The 26,828-nt window shown below is 43.8% G+C and overlaps 2 protein-coding genes across 3 annotated transcripts in view; both read left to right on the top strand.

Moving 5' to 3' along the window:
• LOC125429031 (cytochrome b-c1 complex subunit 1, mitochondrial) overlaps positions 1-4,224 on the top strand; it is a 30,864-nt gene extending 26,640 nt beyond the window's left edge. Inside the window, exons 9-12 of the mRNA XM_048489768.1 lie at positions 1,281-1,366; positions 2,470-2,558; positions 2,829-2,904; positions 3,782-4,224. Coding sequence (XP_048345725.1) covers positions 1,281-1,366; positions 2,470-2,558; positions 2,829-2,904; positions 3,782-3,846 — 316 coding nt within the window. The 3' untranslated portion in view covers positions 3,847-4,224. The remainder of the gene's footprint in view (positions 1-1,280; positions 1,367-2,469; positions 2,559-2,828; positions 2,905-3,781) is intronic.
• GATA2 (GATA binding protein 2) overlaps positions 1-26,828 on the top strand; it is a 627,541-nt gene that overhangs the window by 110,202 nt on the left and 490,511 nt on the right. The gene's annotated exons all lie outside the window — the stretch shown is intronic.

Here is a 26,828-nt window from a genome sequence, read left to right as displayed (position 1 = left end):
GCCAAGCTTTGTTAATGTTCAGAGTCTCTTCTTTCTTGTTGTCTTGGTGTTTGTGAATTTCAATGGCCTCCCTGTGCAGTCTGACATAATAACCTTCCGAATTGTCCAGAATTTCAGTGTTTTCAAATAAAATGTTATGTTAGGACATTATGTTAGGACAGTTTTGTTAGGACATGTTCTACTGCAGATTTTTCAGGATGCGGATGCTTAAGCCGACAGTGCCTTTCACACTCCTTAATATGAGTATGAATGCTGCATTTTGTGGTTCCTATGTAGACTTTTCCACAGCTGCAGGGTATGCGATAGACTCCTCTTAAGGGCAGTGTGGAGCTGGATTGAAAAAGAAGAGTTTGGATTTATATTCCCCCTTTCTCTCCTGTAAAGAGACTCAAAGGGGCTTACAATCTCCTTTCCCTCCCCCCCAACAGTAAACACCCTGTGAGGTGGGTGGGGCTGAGAGAGCTCCAGAGAACTGTTACTAGCCCAAGGTCACCCAACTGGCTTGTGTTGGAGTGCACAAGCTAATCTGGTTACCAGATAAGCCTCCACAGCTCAATTGGCAGAGCAGGGAATCAAACCCAGTTCTCCAGATTAGAGCGCACCTGCTCTTAACCACTACACCATGCTGGCTTGGAGAGAGGAAGGGAACTAGAGCAGGAAGGAGATAATGGAGAACATGAGGATATAGAAGAATATCTTAGTCCTGCCACTAGAATTTCTAACATACTGCTGTCCCTGTGCTGGGGCCTATACTCTTTTCCACTGAAAGATGACATGCGAATTGTATATTAATCTGCCAATTTCTGGCCTTCTTTGTTCGAGAATGCCCCACTTGGGTCCTAGTGCCTCGGGGACAGAATTAAGTAGGCACTAGGACCCAAGTGGATCATTCTAGAACAAAGAAGGTCCAGAAAACTGCATATTAATAACAATTCTGCTGTCATATTTTGATGGACAAGAGTATAATTATGTGCATTATCCTCCATAGAGGGCCACCGAGCAGGTGGCATTTGGAAATGAGGCTCTTACAGTATCTGTTTCACCTCCTACCCAATGGTTTGTGCTGTATTCCAAACTCTTACTTCTGCCTTCATACTGGTTGTCTAGTTACTGAACCTGATTTCCTCAGAGCCTTTTCAGAAGACGCCTGCTGATTAGCAGCCTTGGCAAAGACTTATTGTTAATCGTGTGTTTCAAGTGACAGAAAATGAAAGGGTATTTTGATAATTGTCTCCCTCTTCTCCTCCCCCTTTTCCATTCCCCACTCCACCCTGGTACAGGATGCGTCTGTGCACCACTGTAACTGACAGCGAGGTGAAAAGAGCCAAAAACGTGCTTCGAAACACCTTTGTGTCACTATTGGATGGTATGTTTTTAAGTTGAGCAGGTCCTAAATTCATCAAACCCATGCTTTCTTTCTTATTGTGCAAATAGGCTCCTTACTCCTGCCTCCTACGTGGGTTAAAAACCCAAGCTGCATTGTATGTTTAAATCCAAGCAAAGCTTGTAGCATACCAATAGTTTACCGTTGGTTTATAGTCTGCAATAAGGAAACTGCTGTCAGCGCATATTGTTCCACTCTGATAAGGGGCAAGGGTTCATGTAATTTTGTCTATGTGTAGCAATACCTAATTCGATCCTGCTGGTGAGATGCTGCAGTTTTTGTGCAGGCAAAGCCTGTCAGATCCACAGTATCACATTATCTGTCTCTTGACTTTGTCTTCCCCTTTCTTTCCCCGGGTTCAGAAGTGAAGATTTGTAGGTTGGCTGACATGAGGTTCATTATTCTCCATGCTGGCTGATAGAAAGGCTTGATTGCTGCCAGCAGGTGTACAATTCTTGCCAATGATTTAAAGTGAGACAAAGCCCTAGCTGGATGAATAACTGCACCCCTATTGCTCGTCCACACAAGCAATACCACTTTCCCTTCCTCATAACCAAACATAATACAAGGAGTCATGGGTTACACTCTTGTCAACCAGCTATTAGCAAATATGCCCAGAGCAGTTTGGGGGCCATGCCCCAGAATCACACAGCTTGAACTTTCTGTTTTGTATTCCGGGTTGTACATTCCTGCACTGCTTCAATCAAAACAATTCAGAGCATCGTGACACCTTAAAGACTATTGTAATCTAAGCGCTTATGACCCAGAACCCACTTCATTAGGTGCATGGAGCGTGCAATTGCACTGGCAGTAGGCCTGCCATTCAAATGACGTGGTAAATCGCTCCTGGAACATCACCAAAAGAGAAAGATTAGACATCGAGCTGTTCCCAATTATATTGAATCTGAAATAACCCAGAAACAAATCTAAGTTGTTGTAATTTTGTTGAATAAATTATTAATGCATGGCTACAAGAAAATTGTCTGTGTGGCCTGACAATAGATGTTGCTTCTGTACCCTTAATAGATTAAAATGCTGCATACAGTCTTAAGGATTCTGCTGATGGATTGAGTTCTCTTTTCCAGGTACCACCCCCGTATGTGAGACTATTGCGAGTCATGTATTGAACTATGGGCGTCGGATATCTTTGGCAGAATGGGATGCCAGAATTTCTGTATGTATTGCTGGTTTGTGAAGTTAAATTTGCTGTTATGCTTTTAGTAACAAAAAAGTATGATGTCCCATCAGTGTTTTCAGAGCGAGAGCAAAAGAGACTGTACATGACACAGGCTTTTCTAGAACATTAGGCCGGTGTTTTGAAGTGGTGTGTCCTGGCTGGTAAAGCACTCCTCTCTGGCTGGCAGTCTGCTTCCAGTGGTAAAGAAAGCCTCTAGTTTTAGTGTTTGAAGTCTGACTCTTTGAATTTCTCTGGCACTGCTTCTAGGAGGTTGATGCCAAAACCGTGCGGGAGGTCTGCAACAAATACCTATATGACAAATGCCCGGCTGTTGCAGGAGTAGGTAAGTGACTAGACTTTGAGTATTGTCTACTTCTTGGGAGGTGAAACTGCAGTAAGTATAAATGGTAGCTAGTTCCATAGGGACCTCTTTGGTGTCTTTGAGTCTGTTATTTATTTTAAATTGCATTTGGGCTGCTACAGATCAGCTATGTCAAATTAGTTACTGGGTGGGATCCAGACTAAACTTTCCAGTAATGGCAGGGGAAAGGTAATTTCTGCTGCAAACCCTCAATCTGCCCCTTATGATCTTCTGCAGGTTCCCCTGTCCCCCAGAAGCAGCATTTAAGGGAGGTCGGTGGGCTGTAGCAGGAGCGGGGGAAGGTCCTTTCCCACTAATAGAAGTGCTCTTGGAGAGTGGCAAAAGTCTTCTGGGGTCATGCTGAATTACACAACACTGGCAAGCTGGGCCTCTTCAGAGCAGCATTTTTTATGTCAGCCCAAAAAAATTCCCTTGGAAAACCTGCCAGAATTGCTTCTGTTACTTAGAGTAACTGTAACCAGCAATTAGTAACATTCCATCATAACCTTGAAAGCAAATCGCTTTCAGGGGGAGTTTTCAAACAAAATAAAGTGCTTGCATGTGTGTATGGTTTTGTTGACTTCCCGTCAACAAAATCACACACACATCCAAGCACTTTATTGTCTGAAAAATTCCCCATCTGAGACTGCCACAATATAGTTATAGTAAATGCAGTTTATCCTGTGGGGATTTGGGAGCCTAGAACAGAGATGTTGTCATGTATCTTAAGCGTATGATAGTCCAGTAAGTTTCTTCACTAGGCCTAATTTGTGTTGAAGACCTTTGCAGGTTTGATAGGGCTGAAATCGTGCCAGTTTTTCTTCTTGTATTTCAAGTGACCAACTCTCCTCTCCCTCAGGTCCGATTGAACAGCTTACAGACTACAACCGTATCCGCAGCGCCATGTACTGGCTCCGTTTGTAGGCTACATGTTACATAAGATGCAGATAAAGCAATGTGGTTATTGAATGGACACCTCCAGGGTCTACTCTTGCTCATTTCTTCAATCCTGTGGCAAGATGCATCCCTCGGTTGCTATATAAATGTTTTTCTTTTCAACCAGATTAGTGATGTACTAGAGAGCTAAATAAATTAACTTTAAATGGAATTGTCCCTGAGTGTTGATGGCTAAATGGCAATTGTGAGAGTGGGAACTGAGGACTTTTCTCTCCACCACCACGACTATCCCTCCCGCCAGTGTCTTTCCAAGGAGATAGTGTGTGTTTGTGTGTTAAGTATAAATGATTGTTTCTGTATCCTGGATGATGATATGATTAAATCCAATCTCTTCTTTTGTTTGAACTCTCTTGATCTTCTCTAAATTAAATGTGAATGGAACTGCGGGGTGGGGGTGGAGGGCAGTGTGGAGGGCTGACCTTCATCAGGGCATTTTTTGGTCTTGAAGCATCTTTTCAGTTCTTCTATACCAGATACATTGGAAACAGCTGTCTGTCCTGCAGGGAAAAGTATATGTATTTTTACTAAAGCTGACCCTGACTGTCCTCCTGGAGGAAGGAAATTCACCTGTCCTGTACATGCAAAGTACGTTTCTCCCCCACTGATGTAGAATCCCTGTCTTTCTTCTTCTGTGCTATGATGGCCCAGAAATGATTTCATCACATTTCAACTGTGACCAAGAATCCTTACTCCTACTGTGTGGTTTTGTTAAAAAGGGGAGAGGTGAAACCTATCAGTCTGGTATGGAAGCTTGCTCATGCTGATTGTGTTGCTGTGGAGCAGATCCAAGTTTGGAGCCTGTGACTGTTCACTGCTTGGGTAGGAGAGGAAATGGAATCCAGCCTAGTCTTGTCTCTGATGAAAAAGGAACCTTTTGCACGTCCAATGTCTTAGACCACTGTCTGATGCAAAATTTACAGTTAAATGAACTTTTCTGGTTGTATATATCAGAAGGTACAGATCTGTGCTTTCATCACTTCCTGTCAGCATAAAATACACAAAACATTTTTTTAAAATCACACTTATGTTCATGCCTTCTCAAGATTCCGCAGTGTAGGCCTAATAAAGATTCCCCACAAGGTGGTGGTGGTTTTTCAGTTTTAAACTCCTTCAGTGCAGTCATGGTTGATATCTCATATTAGGGCTACAGATGCTGAGAAGTTCTGTTTCACTTAGGGATGTTGCCCTGACAAGTGGGTTTAGATCTAGTGACAAAACGTCTTTGTGTTAGTCATAGGACTGGAGACTAATCCAGTAAATAAACCATTTGTGCCAAGTCTCCATTGTTGAGAGCTGGAGTGTTTGAACTCACAGCATGTCAGACAAGTTTGAAATTGTTCAGTCTTCTTGCTATAATTTGCACTGAATGTCTTTGCAAGCTCTGGCTCGTGGAATTTAACGCTGAGCTTCTACATGCAAACTTGCTGTTTCCTGACACTTCCAGTTCTATTAAATGATTCCACCTTAGTTTATGGGTGTAATTTTGCTCTAATCTTTTATTAACATGTTCCATTACAGCATTTCCATTGCTGCTAAATGGTGAGTGAATGCACATATTTAGACCCAGGTCAGAGGTGATTTGACACCCTGGTTTTAGTGTAGATGTTAAGGTGCCTCTATGTAGGAGCCTCTTTTTTATGTAATAACTTTTCAAGTGGCAGACTTGATGGTCAGACATCCTATTCAAGAGTAAATTTTCTGTATACATTTCACATTGCGCCTAAGCAGCACATTTATTGAGACTCCAACATAGAGTTGCCTATCATCTGGCTGTGTCTGAACACTGAGAGTAAATACTTTATAATCTTGTTTATTTATTATTTGATTTACTCTACCACCACCACCCACCCTCTGGGTGGTGTACAAAGATAAAATAAAATCATAATTAACTATTAAAAACAGAATTAATTTAAAATACAACCAGAAACCAGCAGAAGCAGAAAACCTAGCATTGGATGGCAACCCAGGAAAACTCTAACCCCCTGGGAGGGCACCAGGCACAGTGAACAACGGCCAGGTAAGATGGTATATAAATAGGGATGGTGGCATGGGAGGCAATCAGCAACCAGCCCCCCCCCCCCCCAAAAAAAAACAACCCCGTGGAGCAACTCCATTTTACAGGCCCTGTGAACTGTCCAAGGTCCCACAGGGCCCTGATAGCGGGAGCAAGAGTGTTCCACCAGGCAGGGGCTGGGGCTGTAAAGGCCCTGGCCCAGGTAGAGGCCAGTCACATCACTGAGGAGCTGGGGACCACCAGTAAATTTTCCTCTGCAGGCCGCAGAGGCTGAGTAGGGACATATAGGGAGAGACATTTTGTAGTGTGTGTACATTTTAGACCACTTGTTAACTGACCGCTTTTCATCAGAGCACCTCACAGACTTCTAGAAGTGTCCAAAGATAATGTTCTTCATCTAAAGAGGTAGCATTATGCTGAGCTGCAATGGCAGGTGATGGCATATTAAGTGTGCTTACATTTTATTGAGTGAGAGACCTTGCTCATCCTCAGGAAGCAAAGTTATTTCCAAATGCCATCTTGCTTCATTCCCAGAACATGCTGGCTTGAAACTTGTCAGTCTTCTGGAGATTACAGCCCTCAAGCCCCATGGAAGTGACACTGTTTTAATTTACCACCAAACAACTGCACTTAAAATGCAGTTGGCTAGTTCGGAATACCAGGGTGTTGCTCAGAGGAGCACTTTGATGCAGAAATGTAGACTTCCTGCTGTTGGTTTTTAGTGGAATGTTGCCTGGAGCCTTACAAGGGGCTTGAATTTTACTGGGTTGCCATGACCTTGCTATTGCTGGCTCAAGAATTCAGTGCCAAGGGGGAGATGAAACCTTGAACTAGTTGGCACAGAATTACTGTTAAATGAGCCACCCAATGCAGCTTCACCACTCATTCAAGGGACAGCCTTTATCTGACACAATTTTGGAACAGAAAATGGGCAAGCTTCTTGAAAAACATGAGGCCATCTGTTCCCTTTCCCCTGCCCCCAGTTTTATTACATTAAGTACTTCATATATTACGTACTTCATTTACTCCCCCAGGTGGCTGACAACATTCTCCTCTCCTCCGTTTCATCTCCAGAATAAGCCTGTGAGGTCGAGAGAGTGATTGTCTCAAGGTTATACAACAAGCTTCTATGGAAGGAAGGGGATTTGAACCTGAGTATGCCAGATCCTAGTCTGAGAACTCTGACCATTACACTGTGCTGGCTCTCTTGTGGTGGGACAGTATCAAAGGCCATAAAAGAACAGCCGTTTTCTGCAGCTTTTGGATTCTTCATGGGAATACAGTTTTTGGACATATCTGTACCGAAGTGTTTCATATAGTGTGAGATGATTCCTGTGCTTTGAACTTTGCTATTTTTAAAAGCAGTGACTTCCTTGCAGTCTCAAAATGCAGCCTGAAGCATCATTCTTCTCTGCAGGCCCAGCAAGCCCCAGGCTGTACAGTTTCAATTCTAAAAATACTTGGTTCTACTCCTGCAATTACATTTCCCCTTTAATTGATTGAATAAATTGCTTAATTTTCTGCTCATTGCTCTGAGTTTTCTCCGGGATGCTTAGCGCATTGTGGGATATTGGATGCAGGCACTTGGGAACACAAACATCCCATAAACAACAGGTCCTGGCAGAGTAGCACAAAGAAGTACAGCTCAAATTGTTTACTGGGGGAACTAATAGCATTGGGCTTCGCTGTCTGTTTCAACTTGTTTCAAGGGTGAATGATTTTTAAAGGGGCTGTAATTGAAATGTTTCCAGCTCCCAGCCCTATCGTGAAGGCTTGTAGGGTGAGGGTGTGCAAGGAGTATATTACCTTTTGGAACAAGCTTCCTCCTTTGATACATGAGCGCTGCCTCCTTGGAATTCCCTTTGCTTGCCAAGTGGCACTCCAAAGCAGCCAATTGTCAGCAATTGCCTCACCTGAACTAAATTACCACCCCCTCCCCACTATGGAGTTGCTACTGATGCTAATGATAGCTGTAAAGATGTTGCCTTGTCCTCAGGGAACCCTTTCACCACAGAGCACTGCTTGCAGTGAAATGAGAAACTGTCAAGCCACAATTTTCTGCAGCTTTTGGATCTGTTCTTTTCCATGTGTTTCTCGTAAGGAGATACCTGTGAAGGCTCCCCTGCCCTTGACATCTGTGTGGGGTTAGCAGGCTGGCAAGAATGCTACACAAGCCCGCAATCTGCATCTGATAATGGCGTGCTCAAACCCATGAAGGTTTATGGTATGATATGGTGGTTCGTCTTTAATGAGCCACAGGATTCTTAAGCTGCAGGCAGGGCTATCTCACCACAGCCTCTATTAATATTTGTCTCGACGCATGCTGTGATAGTTTGTTAAGCATGCAAAAGTCTGTCAATGCATGTTTGGGGGTTTCTGTGGTTTCCTGTAGGAAAGTAGCAGTTGTGTGAATATTAATACAATGAATTCAGCATAATCCATTCTGGACTTAGTGTCTTGGAACTAGATGAGCCCCAGTTTCTGAAGCTAATGGCCCTCTTACTTTTTCCTCTGTTCTGTAATTGTGGCATAGAAACATTTAAGCCACATACCAGTAATACCACCCCACGCAGGCTACCAGGGTGACTGAAATGCCCTCACAGCCTAAATTGAGTATTCAAAAGTATGCTAGTAAGTTATACCATGTAAATCACTGGTTAAAAATTGCCCAGTTTACACATTTTATTTTTGGGGAATGGCACTAAGCAATGGGATAAGGAAATATTTAAAGTGATTGTTAATGGTTATTGCATGTGGGATAGATCCCTCCCTAGACACACAGACAGCCCATACTTTCTATGCTAGACCATGGAAGTAGGGATACCTGCGTTAGCAGTTCTCCAGATGTTCAGGAACTACAATTCTCATGGCCATGCTGGTGTGCATGGCCGACAAATGGCCATGTTGGCCTGAACATCTGATGAGCCGATGGTATCTGGAAACCCCTGGAGATCCCACGCCATCCCCACTCCCAATAGCTTTTTAATGTATGTGTGTAAACTTTGGAATGTTTGATTCTGTTGGGTTGTCCTCTCAAAGTAGGGTAGGGATGGGGAAGAGGACAATAAAGTGGTGGGGTGAGCAAAATGAAATTGGAGGCTGCAATGAAAGATGGGCAAAAATTCTACACTTGATTATGGAACTCACCCCTGAACGTCTATAATCATGAGAATTTAAAATAGTCCTTTCTTTAATTTCATGAAACTACCATTCTAATGATTTTTTTAAATTAGTTGTCAGATTCTACCAAAAATTGCATTGCATTCCCATGCTACAGGATACACAATAGATAGTTAGCTACCAAATGACAGGATGTGCAGATGCAGCATATAAAACTGAGGAAGATTCTATCTTGAGTAGAATTGTTTCAGCTTCGTGGGAATTCTATGCAGTCCTGCATTGGAGACTGCGCTTGCGCAGACCAGCAATGGACGGAATAGAAAGCTTTATTCTTCTCTGACTGGGTCCTTTAAGAGCACTCACTCCCCCTCCCCCACTGCATGAACCTGCCTCATGTAACACCTGTGTGGCCTTTACCCCCAAGGCATGGCAAGGAAAGGCTTCCCACCTTAAGATAAAATTATATGAAAGAGCCCTGGCACCAGGAACGGTATCCACTTTAAAATGCTTCCCCACAGGCTGTATCAACCCTGGTGGGCACCTCCCACTTTGATACCAACTCAGCAGCTGCATTAGGTCACTTCAAGAGCCACAGGGCCCTTATGCTAGAAAGAAAGATGTCCCACAAAAGCTTTCGTTTGAGCTGCCAGGTGCCCCTCCCAAGCCAAAGCTGGCTATAAATCGGCCTCAAATTGCTCCATCACTGAACTGCATGTAGGCCTGGGTCAGCCCACTGCAGAAATTTCCCAGCCACCCCAACTGCGATCCTTGACCTCGTCAGTAGTTCCTTGATGACACAGTCCTGGCCCATGATGGCTCCCGTCCCTTTGCTGTCACACAGCCATGTCGAGGGCAGCCTCTTCAGTTCTGTGCCCCTGAGTATCTTTGCCTTAGCTTGTGTCTCCATCACCCACCATTTGAGTACTTGAAATTTCTTCCAACCTGATCGGGAGGGAGGATCTCCTGAAGGCCATGTTGGGAGAGATAAAGGTACTTTTACTAGGGATTGCCAGCTCTCTCTCTCTCTCCCTCTCTCTCTCTCCCTCCCTCCCTCTCTCCCTCCCTCTCTCTCTCTCTTTCTCTCTCTCTCTCTGGTGTAATCCAGGCTGGCTGGCTAATTCTTTGCTTACATTATCAGGGCAACTGGTTTTCTGTTACAGTGTGGAACTCACTGCACTGCTGATGTGAACTATGGCTACAGCAGCAACATAAGATCTCTAAGCTCGCTGGGGAACTAACCATTTCTCAGCCTCAAGAATTCTGCCAGCAACTGGATCATATTCCTGATGACGACATCTGACCAGCTTGATGGATCCACATCGTAACATTCAAAAAAGCTCTTGCTGTAGAAATCCATAAGAACATTTTAAAAAGTCTTGCTGGACCATACCAGTGGTTCATCTAGTTCATAGGTGTCAAACTTGTGGCCCTCCAGATGTTATGGACTACAGTTCCCATCATCCCCTGCCAGCATCATGCTGGCAGGGGGATGGTGGGAACCATGGTCCATAACATCTGAGGCTGTGTACACAACTGTGATCTAGATTGAACATCATGTCTCACCCAGTGGCCAAACATATACCAATGGAGAGCCAACAACAGGGCATGGAGGTTGAGGCCTTCTTCTCACATTGACTCCTAGCACTGGTATTCAGAGGTTTACTGCCTCTAAATATTGAGGTTCTCTTTAGTCATCAAGTTTAGTTGCTACTTGTAGACCTATCCTCCATAAATTTATCTAATTTTCTTTCAGAGCTATCCATGCTTGCGGCTATACATCCACTGGCAATGAATTCCAACATAGTTTATGCCTGGTGTCAAATGAAACTGATTTTTTTGTATTCCTTTAGATGTATATAGTATAATCAAGCAGCCTGACAGTTTGCTAGATTTTAAATCTGCTGTGTAAAACATGCCAACCCCAGCTCAGACAGCCTGTAGGAACATGTGCACCATGATATCTAAATTAGTAAACTAAGTCATTTATTCAAGGCCTTAAGTCATAACAGAAGAAGAAAATCAATTATACCAGGGCAAGTTGTTTTGGTTGCTGCCCCCCAACTTGTGGAACGCCCTCTCCCCCAGGAGATAGCTGGTGCTCTGTTTATAGACCTCGTGGCTTAACTTAAACTAATTTTTGTTCCAGAGGGTCTCTGAAATGAATTAAGGAGCTCTGTTAACTTTGAAATCTATCGTATAATCTAGTTTCTGAAGTACTTTGTAAGTTAAAATCATTGTTTATTGGCTTGTGCCAGTAAGCTGATGTCTTTATTGTTGACTGCCTTGACTATTCTTTGAGACTAGAAAGGCAGGATAGAAAGTCTTTAAATAACCAAAAAAGATAAAATACTACATGATAAAAACAACTGATCACATGTCATACTCAATTTTTTGACATATTTGGTTATATTCTACAAACCATATATACAGTTTTCTCTATGATATCCGCGTTTCAGTTAGAAAGTAACAGTTTAATCTTATGCTGAATTTGCCAATGTAAATTGCTGTGATCTGCACCAAATTGAAGAGGGATAAATTCTCCCTTCACTTTATATATAAGAATAAAAATGTTTTGTGTAAGAATGTAAACAGTGTGGTGTAGAGATGAAGAATGGCGGACGCTCATCTGGAGAACTGAGTCTGTTTCCCCATTCCTCCACATGGAGCCACCATTGCTTGACCCTGGGCCTCACAAACTTCCTTCGTCCCACCTACCTTACAAATAGGGCGCCAACCTCCAGGTAGCACCTGGAGAGCTCCCAGATTATTGATCTCCAGATGACCGAGATCAGTTTCCCCGGAGAAAATGGCTGCTTTGGAGAGTGGACTCTGTCGCACTGTATCCTCCCTCCCCTTCCCAAATCTCCCCTTCCCAGCCCTCCCCACAATCTGCAGGTATTTCCCATCTCAGAGCTGGCAAACCTACAAACAATGTGTCTATTGTGGGGGTGGGGGAGGCAATTGTAACCCACTTTGAGACTCCTTATGGTAGAGAAAAAGCAAAGTATAGCAACCAACTCTTTTTCTTATTATTATTTTAATAGGGGAGGTGTGTGTACCCTTTCCCACCTTTCATGTAGCAGGTGCATGTTCATAAACATGTCAAAATCAGTATTTTAAAACAGTCATGTGAACATGATGTGCACTGCCGTGCTCCTTGGAGCCCACTTGCTGCTGCTTCAAAGCAGCTCTTCCTCAAAGCAAAAAGCCAGTCCTGGCTTTCTTCTGCTTAAATGGAATAGGTGGTGTGACTAGGGTTGACAACATCCTGGAAGGAAGGGAAAAAAACCCTGCGCCTTTAACACAGGCTTAATGGGATTGTGTTATTTTCCAGGTAATTTTATTTACCATGGAGACATGAAATGTTTCAGCTGCACGCATTAAGTCTTTGTTAAAGGGTTAATACACTTTTTTCTCTCCAGGTTGCGGCCAGCCCTAGGTGCTACAAAATAGTTCAGGAGGCATCACAGTGTTTGTAGGGAACACCCAGCTGGAAACAGTTGCCTCCATCAATTGGACAAGGTTTAGCGTGATTACACTCATATTTTTGGAATCTCCCAGTATTTCATGGTTGGATTGAAACCATGTATTTCTGTATTTAGTCCCACCACCCACTCAGAGTAGCCATTTTAAGACACCTGTACTGATCCTGGGAATTCCAAAAATGACTATAAGTTTAATGAGGATTCTTGTTTTAAGAACCTCAGAGGGTTTTTCCCATCTTTTGCTTACTCCTGATTTTCTTGACCAGTGATTCGTTGGTTTAGGCATGGCACTTCTGCAGGTAATGTCTGTAAAAGTCCAATTTATTTTTTATTTTCTTCTGTGTGCCTTCCTTAAATAATAAATGTAGGATTTTCAAGAGGGAGGGTGTTTTTTCAGAAGGGAAGGAGAAAAGAGGGAAATAGGAGGGAGGGGATAGGGACTTTTAAAAATGAAAAGCTGGGGAGTCCAAGAGAACCCGATAACAAAGGCTTTTTCCGGCATGTAGGATTCGACCCTAGTTTGGACGTAGGGTCCAACCCGGGTACTCGGGCAGCAGTCAGAGTTCCCACTCAGGTGTCTCGTCTCTGCTCCCCACCCACCCCCCACCGGCCAACACCCTTTTGAGCTTGACTGGGCAGTACCCAACTTTTGGCGAACCCAGAGTTGCACTCAAGCCAAAGCCGCACAGTGTGGAAATTCCCACCATCCTGGAAGCTCCAAGTCAGCCAATCACAGGCGCACTCATTTTGCACATGCGCAGATCAGGAGACTCGTGGTGGCGAAAAGCGCACCTTCAAAAAAAAAAAAAAAAAACCCTTCTCATGCACAAAGCAACAGCCAGAAATTGTAACAGTTATCCCGCATCTCTGTGGGTTGGCCAATCAAACACTCTCCCTGCCACCCTCTCTCCCTTCCTCCCTTCCCCCTTTCTGGTGGCAAGTTCTGACCGGGGTGGCCAAAGAGCAGAAAAAGGGGACGCCAGACTTCACGCTTCTCCCCGCCATAGAATGGCAGCCAATTGGAAATGAGGAGCAAAAGACGCATAGCGAAGTAATCCCAGCCTCCTCTGAACTCGGCTCCAGAGAGATAACCCGGCTGCTGTGTGGAGTAACAGCAGAGTGGAGCTCAGGTAACAATTTCCGTGGACACGAGTTGAACCTAGGTTGCCTCTGCTGTGTGGAAAGCCTCCTAGCATTACCACGTTGTGTTGCTATATCAATATTGTAGTATCTTGTTTTGAAAAACCATAACAAAACAACTGGTTTCAGATGTCTGTGGGGGGGGGGAGGTGTTTTGGAAAAGATGACAGTCAGCCATTGAGAAGTGGGTTGGAGGTGGATGGGAATGGATAGGACAAAGAAAAGCATTAGAAACATTACACAGAAGGGAAAGGGTGAGTCAAAATCAGATTCCAGGAACAGATTGGGGAAAAAGTGGTCTCAAAAAAGCACAAGGGCAGAGGGAGGAAGAAGCAAAAGCTAATGGCACAAAAATGCATTCAGAAATCAACCAGAATAGTATGATGCCAGGGAGAAAAAGCATGTGGAAAATCTCAGATTTCAGTGGAGTGATACTCATTATATTTAACCCAAGCTCAAATTAGATTTTGGCTTCTGCAAGGGTTATCTGCCACAAGTTCAATGCTTTGGGAAAGTGAACCCTCCACCCCCATCCTCCCTCTCCCCAGCATGGTGGTGCATTTGTGAACCTCCTTGGGTTTTCCCAACTATTCTCTAACTTTTCCCAAAACTTCCAGCAATAAGGAAGGTTGAGGTAAAGATTGAGATAAAGAGTCTGGATGGTGACAGGCCACACATGTAGAGAAAAACTGGGGTGTTAGTCCATGTGGCAGCCATTTTCCCTGACCCTGTCCTCACAATAGCCAATTCCTCCCATCACCACCAGGGGGCTTTAAAATCAGTACTAGAACATAATTATATCCCTTGCAACAGGGAAAATATGTGCCATGTATTACTGCAGTAACAACAGGTGTGGCAGAATCTCAGCTTTCATTTTCTTTAAAGCTTCAGTTTCTTTTCTTTTAGAAATATAAGGTAAAGGCATATTTTCAACCAAAGTAGCTAGAGCCTTACTTAAACACACACACACACACACACACACACACACACACACACACACACACACACACAGAGAGAGAGAGAGAGAGAGAGAGAGAGAGATGTGAATTCAGAGAACCTGCTGCACTTATTATTAAAATTATATTTCAATATAACAATATTCTAGTGCTAATATATATTAAAAAATGAAAAAGTTCCCGTGACCCAGGGGAGAAATGTGGACATTTATTTATTTTGTCACATTTTTGCTAGGGGCTGGGTCAAGGAAACTGTAAAATGCTATGTTAAAACCCCATTGTCACTGTGTTTTATCTGCAGCCACAACAGTAATGGCAAAAGCACAAATCTCATCTCCATGGAGTAGACACCAGTGATACAGATCATGGATTTCCTCCTCCTTTTAAAGAACATTTTCAGCTTTGGCCAGCTCCAATGTAGGTCAGAGCCATATGAAGAGGAGGTTTAAGTGTTCAGTTCCACACTGCTTTGCTAACCAACTACCCTTCCTCTCTATACACAACTGATTACTATTCTAAAGAGAAACAGATTCTAAAGTAACTGATTACTATTCTAAAGAGAAACCCAGGGAGTTTTTAGCAAAAGTATAGGAACAAAGGGTTAAACCTGTTGTCCAATCCACCCTATACATCCCTGCTCTGAATGGGCTCTTGTGCAGCTGAAATTGCTGTTTCCAAACTGTCGGGAAGATCTAATCTCATCTGTTTTGATCCTCTGCCAGTAGTTAATGTTCTTCCCAAAAGAGTAATACAGATCTGACCACTTTCCTCTGTAGTACAGAAAGAGTTTGAAAGGAGGTCTTAAGCACCCAAGCTTTAGACTAAATGTCCTTGTCTGGTCTCTTGTTTGGACGTTTGTATGCTTTTTAAAAATTTTAATTAATCTTTTGTTTAGTTATTTTTATATGTTTGTGTGAAGAGAAACCACAAAGTTACTATGATGGGAAATGAGAATAAAGATGGGGGGTGGGGGTGGCCAGAGAGAACCAAAGCTAGCCCATGTCTCTTTAATCTGTCTCCGGGCAGCTGCACTGTGCTTTTAACTCTTACACTGTTTCTCTCTGAAGTCACTTTGAGGCCCTCTTAGGGAGTCAGATTTCAATCTGAAGGGAAGAAACTTCTTGCCTGACTCCCAGACCATGTCTATGCTATTGATTCCATAAAACCATGTTTGGATCTCACCTGCTTCAAACACATCTTATATCACACACCTCTGTAAGAAAAAACAAATGGTCTTATTGTATAAATAGTATAATGATTTGGGTGCTGTGGAGCCTGGTTGTATGGTTTAGCCTCTAGTAGCATTCTTTCCTGATACTCTGAGTCTGTGGCTGGCATCTTCAGAGGGATCCTCTGAAGATGCCAGCCACAGATGCAGGCGAAACGTAAGCTGAGAGAATAAGGTCTCGAAACCACACAGCACCCAAGTGATTCCGGCCGTGAAAGCCTTCGACAGTATAATGATTATTGTACTAACAGCAAAATTATGAAACATCTCAGATTCTTTTGGTTGGCCATATTTTAGGCGTTATGAGAAACATGTGCAGCCTAAATTAGCAATAAACTGTGGTAAAAAATTTGTCTAGCCAGACAAGGCATGAGTGTCCTGGAAGAAATGGATCTGTCCCTCCCAGGATAATGAGTAAAAATGATCCTGTAGTTTTGCAAGTTTTGGCTGGCAGAGATGCACCAAGTGTTGTGAAGAACAGGCTTGTAGATGTCCTTTATTTCATTAGACACAATCCAGGCCCACATGTTTCATCTGGATTCTGCTACTAATGCCTGAAGCATTTGTGAGTAGTTTGCAAGGAATGTACAATACCAATTCCTCATAAAAAGCTGGAGAATCTAAATAGTGTCAGCAAGTCTCCTGAGACAGATTCAGAAGACTCAAAGATGCACACAAGTTTCCTAACAAAGCAGAAACTACTATCCATCTTGTACCTCAAAAAGCAAATTGACACTTGAGGGACTGATCACTGGTTCTATGCCCAGGAAGGAATGAAGAGCTAGGCAAGATTTTCAGTCCATGTTTAGAGAACAAGTACCTACATGAAGTGTGTGGAAATAAGACTCATATGCGAATCAATTTCTGAGCTCACACCTCCTGTCAAGCCATGAGTCCAGCCCTTCCTGAATTTTTCTCACCAGTGTGGAGAAAGCCAGATAAATTACAGGCTCTTAAAAGCAATGAATACAGGACTTAGCCTCCAGTTCTCATATAGGTATGGGCTGGGTGGTGGCATCTGAAAGGCAAACTTTCCATGGCATTAGCCAGGAATAGCCAGGAACAGCTCCAGTTCTCAAACTCACAACAAGCAAGCAAGATGAAGCTGAGATAAAGTTTTAAATCCTGGAGAACATTTCCCTCCTTTTCCCTTCCACTGTGAATGTAATTTGCCTCCTTCTCAAAATTGTTTTTCATTCATTCTCCCACCTAATTCATTTTTCACTTCTTCACCATTCAGTCTGACCATTCCTCACTACCAAGATTGCCAACTCTGGCTCGGGAATTTCCTGGAGATTTAGGGGCAGTGTTGGAAGTGGGGAGTTCACTGGGGACATGATCTTTATGGTATACCACAGAATACCCACTTGGGAAGTTGCCATTTCCTCTAGGAGAATAAATCTCTGTAGCTTGGATATTTTAAGTTATAGTTTGGCAATCAGGGTTCCACCTCATAGGGTTGGTAACCCCATTTGCTAGCTCTCTGTGAGATTATCACCACCTTCCATTTGAATATGATTTCCAATAAGTGAGAAATAAATCAAATATTTGCAGGACCAGTTCAGATGCCTGCCAGTAAAGGGCACAACAGCTTGACATGGAGAGTCTGGCTTTTAACATGTCTAGTTGAAAGACATGCAGCCTTGTATGGATTGGTGAATGTAGATCCATATAGTATTGTGGCATAAGCTTATCTCTGATCAGGGGCTGTAGTTTGCAGAAAATGTCCCATTTGATCCAATCTGGACTAAACCTCAAAACGCAGGAAATGGCTCTGCAGATAATGGAAGAAAGTGAAGTCAACTAGGTCTACTGCCAAGTCATTCACATGCGATCAACACAATACCTATTGTCTGAGTTGTGCTAATGGTTTTCTTTGTGTCCATAAACATGTCTTTGGTCTCTAAGGTGCTGCATGAAACAGTTTTCTGGTCTTTGGCCTCTGCCAAACATATGGTACAGAACAGGGCAGTGTGTGGTTGGGGATGTAATAATTAGAATCTTTTAATCTTTTTCATGCTGTGTTTTATATTATTGAGTTGTGGGCATGTAGTGGCTAATGTGGGCGAAAAAGAGGGGAAAACACACAGCATAGGCATTGAGATTTGACCACTGGAAAAAATATTTCCCAGATTATCTATGAAGGTTTTGAGTGTTTGATTAGAACCACATCCATATCTGCTGCTGGCTGGCAGTTTGGTTCGTTGCTAGAGAATAATTTTTTTTTATACACCACTTTTCTTTACTTTTAAGGAGTCTCAAAGCGACTTACAATTGTCTCCCTTTCCCTTCCTTACAACAAGCTAACTGAATGTGAGTTATTCTCCAAAACAAAAGGACTCTCATTTCTAAGAGCGTGTTTGCTGCCTGGTGAAGTCTGATCTCATAAAGATTCTTCTTCAGTTAAGTGCTTGTTTACACACCCAGGTGCATAAATCTCATGCAGTTTATTATTAGTGTTTCCATTAAGTCTTAGCAGATCTGTTAGTTCATAAAACTTAACATGAGTCAACCGGCCATAGCTTTTGTCACCTCTCTTTGCATCTCCATTTGCCTTTTCTGTATGCAAAGGAATCTGATTACCATTTCTGTGTGTGTGTGTGTGCGCGCGGGCACATGCATGTAAAGTGCCGTCAAGTCACACCGTTATGGTGACCCTAGGGTTTTCAAGACAAGAGACGATTTCCAGCTGGTTTTGCATTGCCCTGCCTCCATACGTGGGTTTCGAGGAAAAGTTCCTGAGAGAACTCGGTGGACAAGACATTCAAGATCACTCCAGCAGGGTAATGCAAAGGAGTGGGGAATCAAACCGAGTTGTCCAGATTGGATTCCGCTGCTCTTAACCACTACTTTTATGCCATGAGAACGAAGAGTGGGATTTTTTTTTGTTTTTTTGCACAGATTTCCACCAATTTCTCCCCTCAGGCATTGGGTGCCAGCGTGGTGTAGTGGTTAAGAGTGGCGGACTCTAATCTGGAAAACCACGTTTGATTCCTCCTTCTTCCACATGAAGATGTTAGTCACAATTCTCCCAGAACTCTCTCAGTCTCATCTACCTCACAAGGTGTCTGTTGTAGGGAGGGGAGGGGGAAGATGTTTGTAAGCCACTTCTTAAAGGTAGAGAAAAACAAGCTATAAAAACCACCTCTTCTTTTTCTGGAAACACTTCCACAAAAGTTCTAGTACTCAGTGTTGGAGTAAAAGGGGACTCAGCATACCTGGACATAAAGGTGGACACTTTAGTTCTACTTGTAGTAGAAGCAGATTGTGTTTGATATCTTCTTACTGTATACAATGCCTCTCTTTGTGTAGTTTCTCTCTGACTTCTCCATCTCTTCCTGTGTCATTTGTTCTCTTATGTTCTCTCTCCTTTGCTCCCTTCCATCTTGCAATAAGCAAGATGCTTCTGCCTGTATTTCCTGAGCCCAGGCAAGCATACTTTTGCACACATGAAGCTGTGTTAGCTAGCCACTCATGACAGAGAAAAGTATTCTTTAGATTAGGCTTCTGTACCCTTCCTACTACAAAATGGACATGAACAAATATAAGCATTATATTGTCAAAGGCTCAATGTCGGAATAATTGAGTACAGGGCCAACATTGAGTTAGTTGCTGACAGAATTCTTATAGTGTATTCTCTCCTGACGTTTTGCCTGCATCTGTGGCTGGCATCTTCAGAGGATCTGAAGATGCCAGCCACAGATGCAGGCGAAACGTCAGGAGAGAATGCTGCTAGAACACGGCCGTACAGCCCGGAAACCACACAGCACTCCAATATAAGCATTATCATTCTGCAATATACTTGCTTGTAGTGTGTTACTAAACATGATTCCAGAGTCATACTTTCCTGACTGCAACTTAGCTATACTAATATATACATAACGACACTTACTACTAGTGAGTACCATCAAAAAATCCCTGTAAATGTACATAGGATCATGAAAAACCCTCCATTTAGTCCTGCAATGGTTTTCCATAGTAGCCATTCTGATGCCCCAGAAAACCTGGCCCCCTTCCGCATGAGCAGAATCATGCACTTTGAATTCACTTTCAGAATTGTTTGTAAGTGGATTTTGCTATTCCGCACAGTAAAATCCAGATGCAAAGTACATTGGAAGTGTATTATTCTGCATGTGTGCAAGGAGCCCTGATTAGACCTGCGAAGCCTATATGTAGACAAGGTAGAGTGCCCCCTGTCAAAGTGTGCTCACATGACTCCTTCTTAGACAATAATGTGTTTCCAGCTCTGCCCCCAGAATTCTGTGGCTGTGCCAAATCACCTGAACCTGGGATAGAGTTACCAGTCTCCAGATAGTGGCTGGAGATCTTCTGGGATTACAACTGATCGCCAGGCGACAGAGATCCATTCACCTGGATAAAATGACCAATTTGGAACGTGGACTTTGTTGGCATTCTACCCTGTTGAAGTCCCTCCCCTCTCCAAACCCTATCCTCCTCAGGCTCCACCCCAAAAATCTCTAGGTGTTTCCCAACCCAGATCTGGCAACCCTAACTTGGAACCACTTGTTGGATTCTTCTTCAGTTTCATGATCTGCAGTTGGGGGATAATATTCTCACAAGGTTATCTATGAACTTTACAGGATAGTAAAGCATTTTCACAGATTAAAATAGGCAGCGTACAGATGAAAGGTCGTAATTAAGTCACAGTAAACATGAGGTTGGTATTGCAAACAGTGCCTCTTCAGCATCTGGAAGCACAAGGGGCATGTGGGAGGGTAGGAGCAACGGATCCAGGAGTTTGTTGTGTATCCGCTTAGTCCCTTTCTGTTTGATTTTTGCTGTGGCTGGTTTTATAGTATAACCATATGGCTGTGTTCTTGAGGGCAGTGGGAGGATGGGTTGGCTCAGGCTGAATAAATATGAGCCTGACCTGATGCTCATAACGTTCAAAGGCAACGGGGTCTGAATCTTTCTGCAGCCAGATGCTGAGTTCCTCCCTCCCTCTCTCCCCCATGTTCAAAGAGATCCCTGTGACTTCTTTGCCAAGGTCTTCTTAACCTACCAACCCCCTCTGCTGTATTCCTGAGTTCCAACTGGAACAACGCTCTTTTCCTGGCTCTCATGGCTTAGCTGTTTTCTTCATTAGTTGCATTTGTATAGTCTATCTATCAACAGCCCTCTAAATTCTGCGTATGTGATCGGCCAAAATGACATCCAGTTGAGTCTGTTTTAGCTACTGCTTCATCTAAGCAAAGGGTCTACAGGTGGAGGGGAAAAACGTACTTAAGGAGAAGGCTGATTCTAGAAAGGGGCTAAGCAGCCCTCCGTGCTAACACTATGATGGAGATTGTCATAGTGGGGTTTGGAAAGATGTTTTCTGCAAATCGTGTTGACTGGTGAGCCTGCCTGTTGTGTACTTCCTTTCCCTGTAGCACTTGGCATTACACATCTGAACCATCTGGAATTGCTTTACTAAATGTATTCCTTGCCTATAACAGGCATCTCTGACATAGTACTTATTTGTGCATTCTGCTTGATGAATACCACTCCTTTGGTACTTTAGGCTGATCTGTCTGGGATGTTGACTGGCCAGTGCATTTGTATTGAATTTTCAATGGATTTGTACAGAATCTCCTGGATTGTTCAGAATTCATTACGATTTTTCCTCTTCTTGCTGAGCTTCCTTCCTCAGCTTTTCCAGTCCAGGAGCAATTGTTCCTATGACTCAGAACATCCTATTATACATTTCAGCTCATGGCCATGAGCCATGTGATTAATAGAGACTTTTTCTATTCATTCATTTATTCAACTTTTACCCTGCCCTTTCCCAACAAGTCAGGTTTAGGGTGGCTTCCAATAAAATTCATACAACTAAAATATATAAAAATATAATTGAAGCCCCAGTTAATAAAACTTGATGGTGCTGTAACTCAACAGGAAGACCAGTCAATTAAATTTTCAGAGGAAAGGAAGAACAATTATATAACATAAGTAATAAAGAAAAGGAAAGGGGGCAGAGAGGTCAGCAAGATGGAAACAGTTACTGTCCTTAAACATGTCTTTGGCAGATGTGTTCATCTTTCTCTTCCTCTCCTCTTCTGTTAAAATTCAGGTCTCAGAATTGGGCCTTGCCAAGCCTTGACAGAAGGAAGTAATTGCCCCAATCTCTCATGGGGCAGTTATTTAACCAAAATCTATGAGACTCTCCAGCCAGGGTCCTTAGTAATGCATCTCCTGTATTGTTCAGCGGAGTGGCCACTGGTCATGGGACGTGCTTGAACCACTGGAGGTCAGCGAAGTAAAATATGAAAGCTACCTGCTAAGTCCACTAAGATAGGCGATTTCCCACTGGCGATTAATCCTGGGATAGTCACCCGAAATATCCAGGTTTCCTTATGATCTCCCCACTGCCAAACCGCAGAACACAGATCAATCCCGTTTCTGGTGCTCCCCCGCCCCCTAACATGAGATTTTCCTGGACCTGCTTCTATAAGCACCTTTTTGAAAAAAACATTCCAATGGGAGCTACACATTTAAGGGTCCATAACTTTGGGCCCCATGAACCAAACTTCACCACACCTGGTTGGTATCATCAGGAGGGTCTCCTAAAGATACTCTGAAATTTTGGGGCTGCTAGTTCAGGGGTCTGCAACCTGCAGCTTTCCAGGGGCTGATGAACATCTGGAGAGCCGCAGGTTGCAGACCCCTGTTCTAGCTTAACAATTGCACCGCTGACAGCAGGCACACACACACCCCACCCAGGGCAGGCCCAGATGTCTTCACTAGAAACATGCTGCAGTGAGGATGTTGGAACCTGGAAGAAAAGGTGCCGATTCTTTTGAAACTTGGTTGTATCTAGATTAAATTTTCAGTGGGAATTCGGCCGATGTCTATGACCATTTGCATGCTTGTGGTCTTCTTTGCACTGAGCATACATTCCCTGTGGGTAGGATTCTCACACATGTTTCCCCTTCTTTGGCAGTCACTGTGTTGTTAGATTAGAGAATCTCTGTGGATTCTGAAAGCAGTGAAAGTGGGGCTTTTCCTCGCTCGTAGCAGGGAGAGTAAAAGGAATCAGCATGTGTTTTGCTTTCTTTGGGTTTTCTCACTCCTTCCTGCCTTCCCCTGCCCAAGTAACAGTTTCTTCTGCTCTTCTGCCCAGCACTTAAGAAGAATCAAAAGAGCTGTTTATTCTTTTTTATTTACATAATGGAACTGATATAAAACTTGCTTCCCCAGATGGAGGATGCACCAAGAGAACAAGGAAGCAGAGGGCAGGCAAAATGACTGATCAGGGCAGCTAGGGGCAGGCAAAATAGTGAATCAGTGCAGGCAGAGACACTTTGCAGCAGGAGAGTCCTGGGTGCAGGGAGGTAGGTATAGATTTTTTATGAAGGGGTTTGGGAGTGTGGCCACACCTCCCCAAGCTCCGCCCCTGGTCTTAGTGCTTATAAAAGCAGCTGCCTGAGGACGAGATGGCAGACTCCTCTGCCCCGCCCCGCCTTCCCCACCAGTTGGGCTCCCAGCTGGAAGCCGGCAGCCCTTCTGCCCTCCCCTTTGGGCAGACGTGTAGCTGGGGAAAATGGAGCCCAGTGCAAAATCTGAATTTCCCCCCACCCACAACAGGCGGCCGCTGTGATGCTGGAATCCACCTCCAAACAGCATCACTTTCAATGGTGTTTAAACTAGGGAGCCCAGATTCTCCTTTTACATCCACCTTAAAGGGAGAATCTGGGGTACCCAGTTAAAACAACATTGAAAGTGATGCTGTTTTGGGTGGATTATCCCTCACCCTGAAACAGCATCAATTTCAATGTTTAAACTGGGGACCTCAGATTCTCCCTTTAAATCCATGCCAAAGGGGGTGGATTTAAAAGGAGAATCTGGGGAAATTTGGGAGGTGCCTGCTGTCAGGGGTGCAATTGTTAAGATAGCAGCATCAAACTTTCAGGGGATCATTAGGAGACTCTCCTGATGATACTACCCAAGTGTGGTGAAGTTTGGTTCAGGGGGTCCAAAGTTATGGACCCTCAAAGGTGTAGCCCATTCTTCTATTACAGGGATCTGCGACCTGCGGCTCTCCAGATGTTCATGGACTACAAATCCCATCAGCCCTTGCCAGCATGGCCAATTGGAGAGCCGCAGGTTGCAGCTCCCTGTTCTATTAGCTCCCATTGGAAACAATGGGGGATGGAGCACCCCCTTTGGGAGTCCATAACTTTCGACCCCCTAAACCAAACCTCACCAAACCTGGGTGGTGTCATCAGGAGAGTCTCCCAAAACATCCCTGAAATTTTGGTGCTGCTAGCCTAAAAACTGTGCCCCCTGCAGGCCAAAAACAAAAACACTCAAAAATACAAAAAACCTGCAAACGGGTGGCAGAGGTTCGGACATGTAATGGGGGGGGGGGGGTGTTGAACCCAAGGAAAAAAAACCCTTACCTACGTCCTTGCATGGGTGTGAACAAAAACATTGCAGGGAAAACATACTGCAAAGCAAATAGCTGTGGGGTAAGTAATGCATGTAAAAAAGGCCTATGAATTTTGAGCATTTTTGTGAGCCTTCAAGACATAATGTATGCCTTGGGATCTAGAACAAGGAAGCTATGATAGATTGTACAGAATAGATTGTCCCCAAGGTGCACAGCTGGCTCTCAGGATTCTGCTGAGCCAGCTCCATAGCCCTGCTGCTGAATGAGACACTGGCACTGTAAGACTCAGATCTGAGAATGTTGTTGAGTCACATCTGGCAGATGCTCAGCCACAGCCCACCCAAACTTGAGTGAATTCTTCAGGGAATCAGTTTGGGAAAATATGAATGGCACAGATGCAGCCAACCTGTCATGAATGCAGAGCTTTTCTGATTCTCCTTGTCCACATCTGTGAAAAAGTGTGAGAGCATATGGGCACTTTCCAACATGCCTTTGGGAAGCATTCCCAAACATGGGTCCAAATAAAGGGCACAATTCTGAGGAGAAAGGGTCAGTAGCTGCATTCTGAGCACAGCCTGTTCCAGGTTAGGGTTCCTAATCTCAGACCATTTCTTTGGACAAAAGGACTGGCTACTCAGGGTTCCTTCATAAAGCACATTTTGTCCTTTGAACCAATTCCAAGGATAAAGCACACATATATTGTTTCAGTTAATAAAAGGATCCACATGTATAAATCACAAGTTTTTCCTTTCAAAAAGAAGCTCTGTAATCTAAAATGTATAGCCCATATTTTAACCCATGAACATCCTCTCAAGCAGTTGGCTGGTAATTAGAACACAATAAAACTAACATAATTGTGCACCAAAAACAAACTGAACTCCATCCTTAGCAGCTTCCTTACCAACCACTTTCCCCCCACAAACTATGTAAGCAAAGCCTCTTCTATCCAACACAAATTACAAGACAGCTGATCTGACAAATGTCCTTTGCCAGGGAAGTCAATAGAGATGCTGCAACTTCAGAGAAGATCCTCATCTAAAACCCAAAGGGAGCATGTCCAAGCTGGGCCTCCGACAGAACTCTTTAAATACAGTCATAGAGGAACATATGGGAAGGACTTTTCTGTCAAGTATACTGCAATAGAACTTTACATTAGGACTGGAACTCAGGACTGAACTAGATATGAGGGTCCAAAAATCCATGACTGGGATTTTCCCTATAGGATATTAGAGTTCCCAGCGATTCCTAGAGCTACTCTAGGTCACTTCTGCCAGTCTGAGCAGTGGCAGGCAATGCAAACTGGATTCTCCACTCCTTCAGGGGCTTGGCAGCCCTAGTTGACTCAAGCAGCACTGCTAACCGCCTGGTAAAAAATGTCCTGCTCCCTTGACAGAGGCTTTGTGGGAAGTTGTTAAGAGATGATGTTATTTAATTCCATGCCATGAAAAGCCACACCTACCTACCTCTTTAAGCCTCTGTTAAAGGGGATTGGGACTTTTTTTTCCAAAAGAGACAATCCCTCCTCCTTACTTCAGCCTCTCAACTTGTGTGGATTTTGCTCCACAAAAGTCCCTCAACCCAGGGAATGAACTGGCTGCTGTGTTGTAGCTATGCTTGCGCTCTAGTTTTGGAGCCAGAGGTTTGGCTCCCTTGCCTCCTGGAATACCACTCTGAGAAGCATGTGGGCCTCAAGAGACAGGGTTGGTCCGCGTTGCTTTAATTCAAAGTGTGCCAAAGTACCCTCGAGGGCTGGTAATTAAGCTGCCTCTCTGAAGAAACTTGAAGTTTTCCTTGTTATGGTTTGATAAGTGCCACATTACTCATACTCAGATCTGGGCCAGGCAGAATTTACTGTGGCTGAGCCCAGCTGCTCCTGCCCTGCAGACACCATGCAGCAGCAATGCTTGCCTTCTGCTGTAGATCTGACCCCACCTGGTGAGGCTGCGCCACCCCTGTCTGGTACAGCACGTAGCCCTCATACAGCACGTTGTTAATCAGCAGTGGAATAATGCGGTTTCTCCACTTTTATACAATGGCTTGAGCATGAGGGAACAAAGATAGGTAACTCTTCCCTCTTCTGTCAGAGGCTCTTTGGAAAAGAATTAGGTAACACTGCGAGCTTATTCAATGGAGTGCTAAGAATGGAACGTGAGAGGAACCCAGATAGAAAAGGCCACGTTCTGTAGCAGCTGTAAGGCTTCTTCGGCTTGTGCCCAACTAGCAACTCTACTCTAATATTTCATGTTGTCACTCTGTCCATTTTTGGCTGCCTTGCAGTTAATGTCAGCTTAGCTGCAAATGAAGGATGTCAAAAAGCTCTTGGTACAAACACTTCAGTATGTGCTGGAGACAATGAACCTGCTTCAGTTGCATACCCTTCCTCAGTGCTTGCTATTTAGAGACCAGATTCTTCCATCCATATTATTTGCTAATTGAGTTGCTGGCATCATTGGTACGGATCTTATGATCTCCTTCACACAAACAAATGGCACATCATGTGTCACTTGGTTGTCTGAGAGACAGAATAGTGCCAGGCACAGTGACTTCATTGTGTTGCTCCCACCTCCTTTTGAGGCACATTTACTCCATACTTTCAGGCTCTGAGCCCATTGAC

This window comes from Sphaerodactylus townsendi, linkage group LG03 (genome assembly GCF_021028975.2).
Source record: "Sphaerodactylus townsendi isolate TG3544 linkage group LG03, MPM_Stown_v2.3, whole genome shotgun sequence".
Taxonomy (NCBI): domain Eukaryota; kingdom Metazoa; phylum Chordata; class Lepidosauria; order Squamata; family Sphaerodactylidae; genus Sphaerodactylus; species Sphaerodactylus townsendi.
Note: the sequence above shows the minus strand (reverse complement) of the source record. Positions and strands in the feature narration are given on the sequence as shown.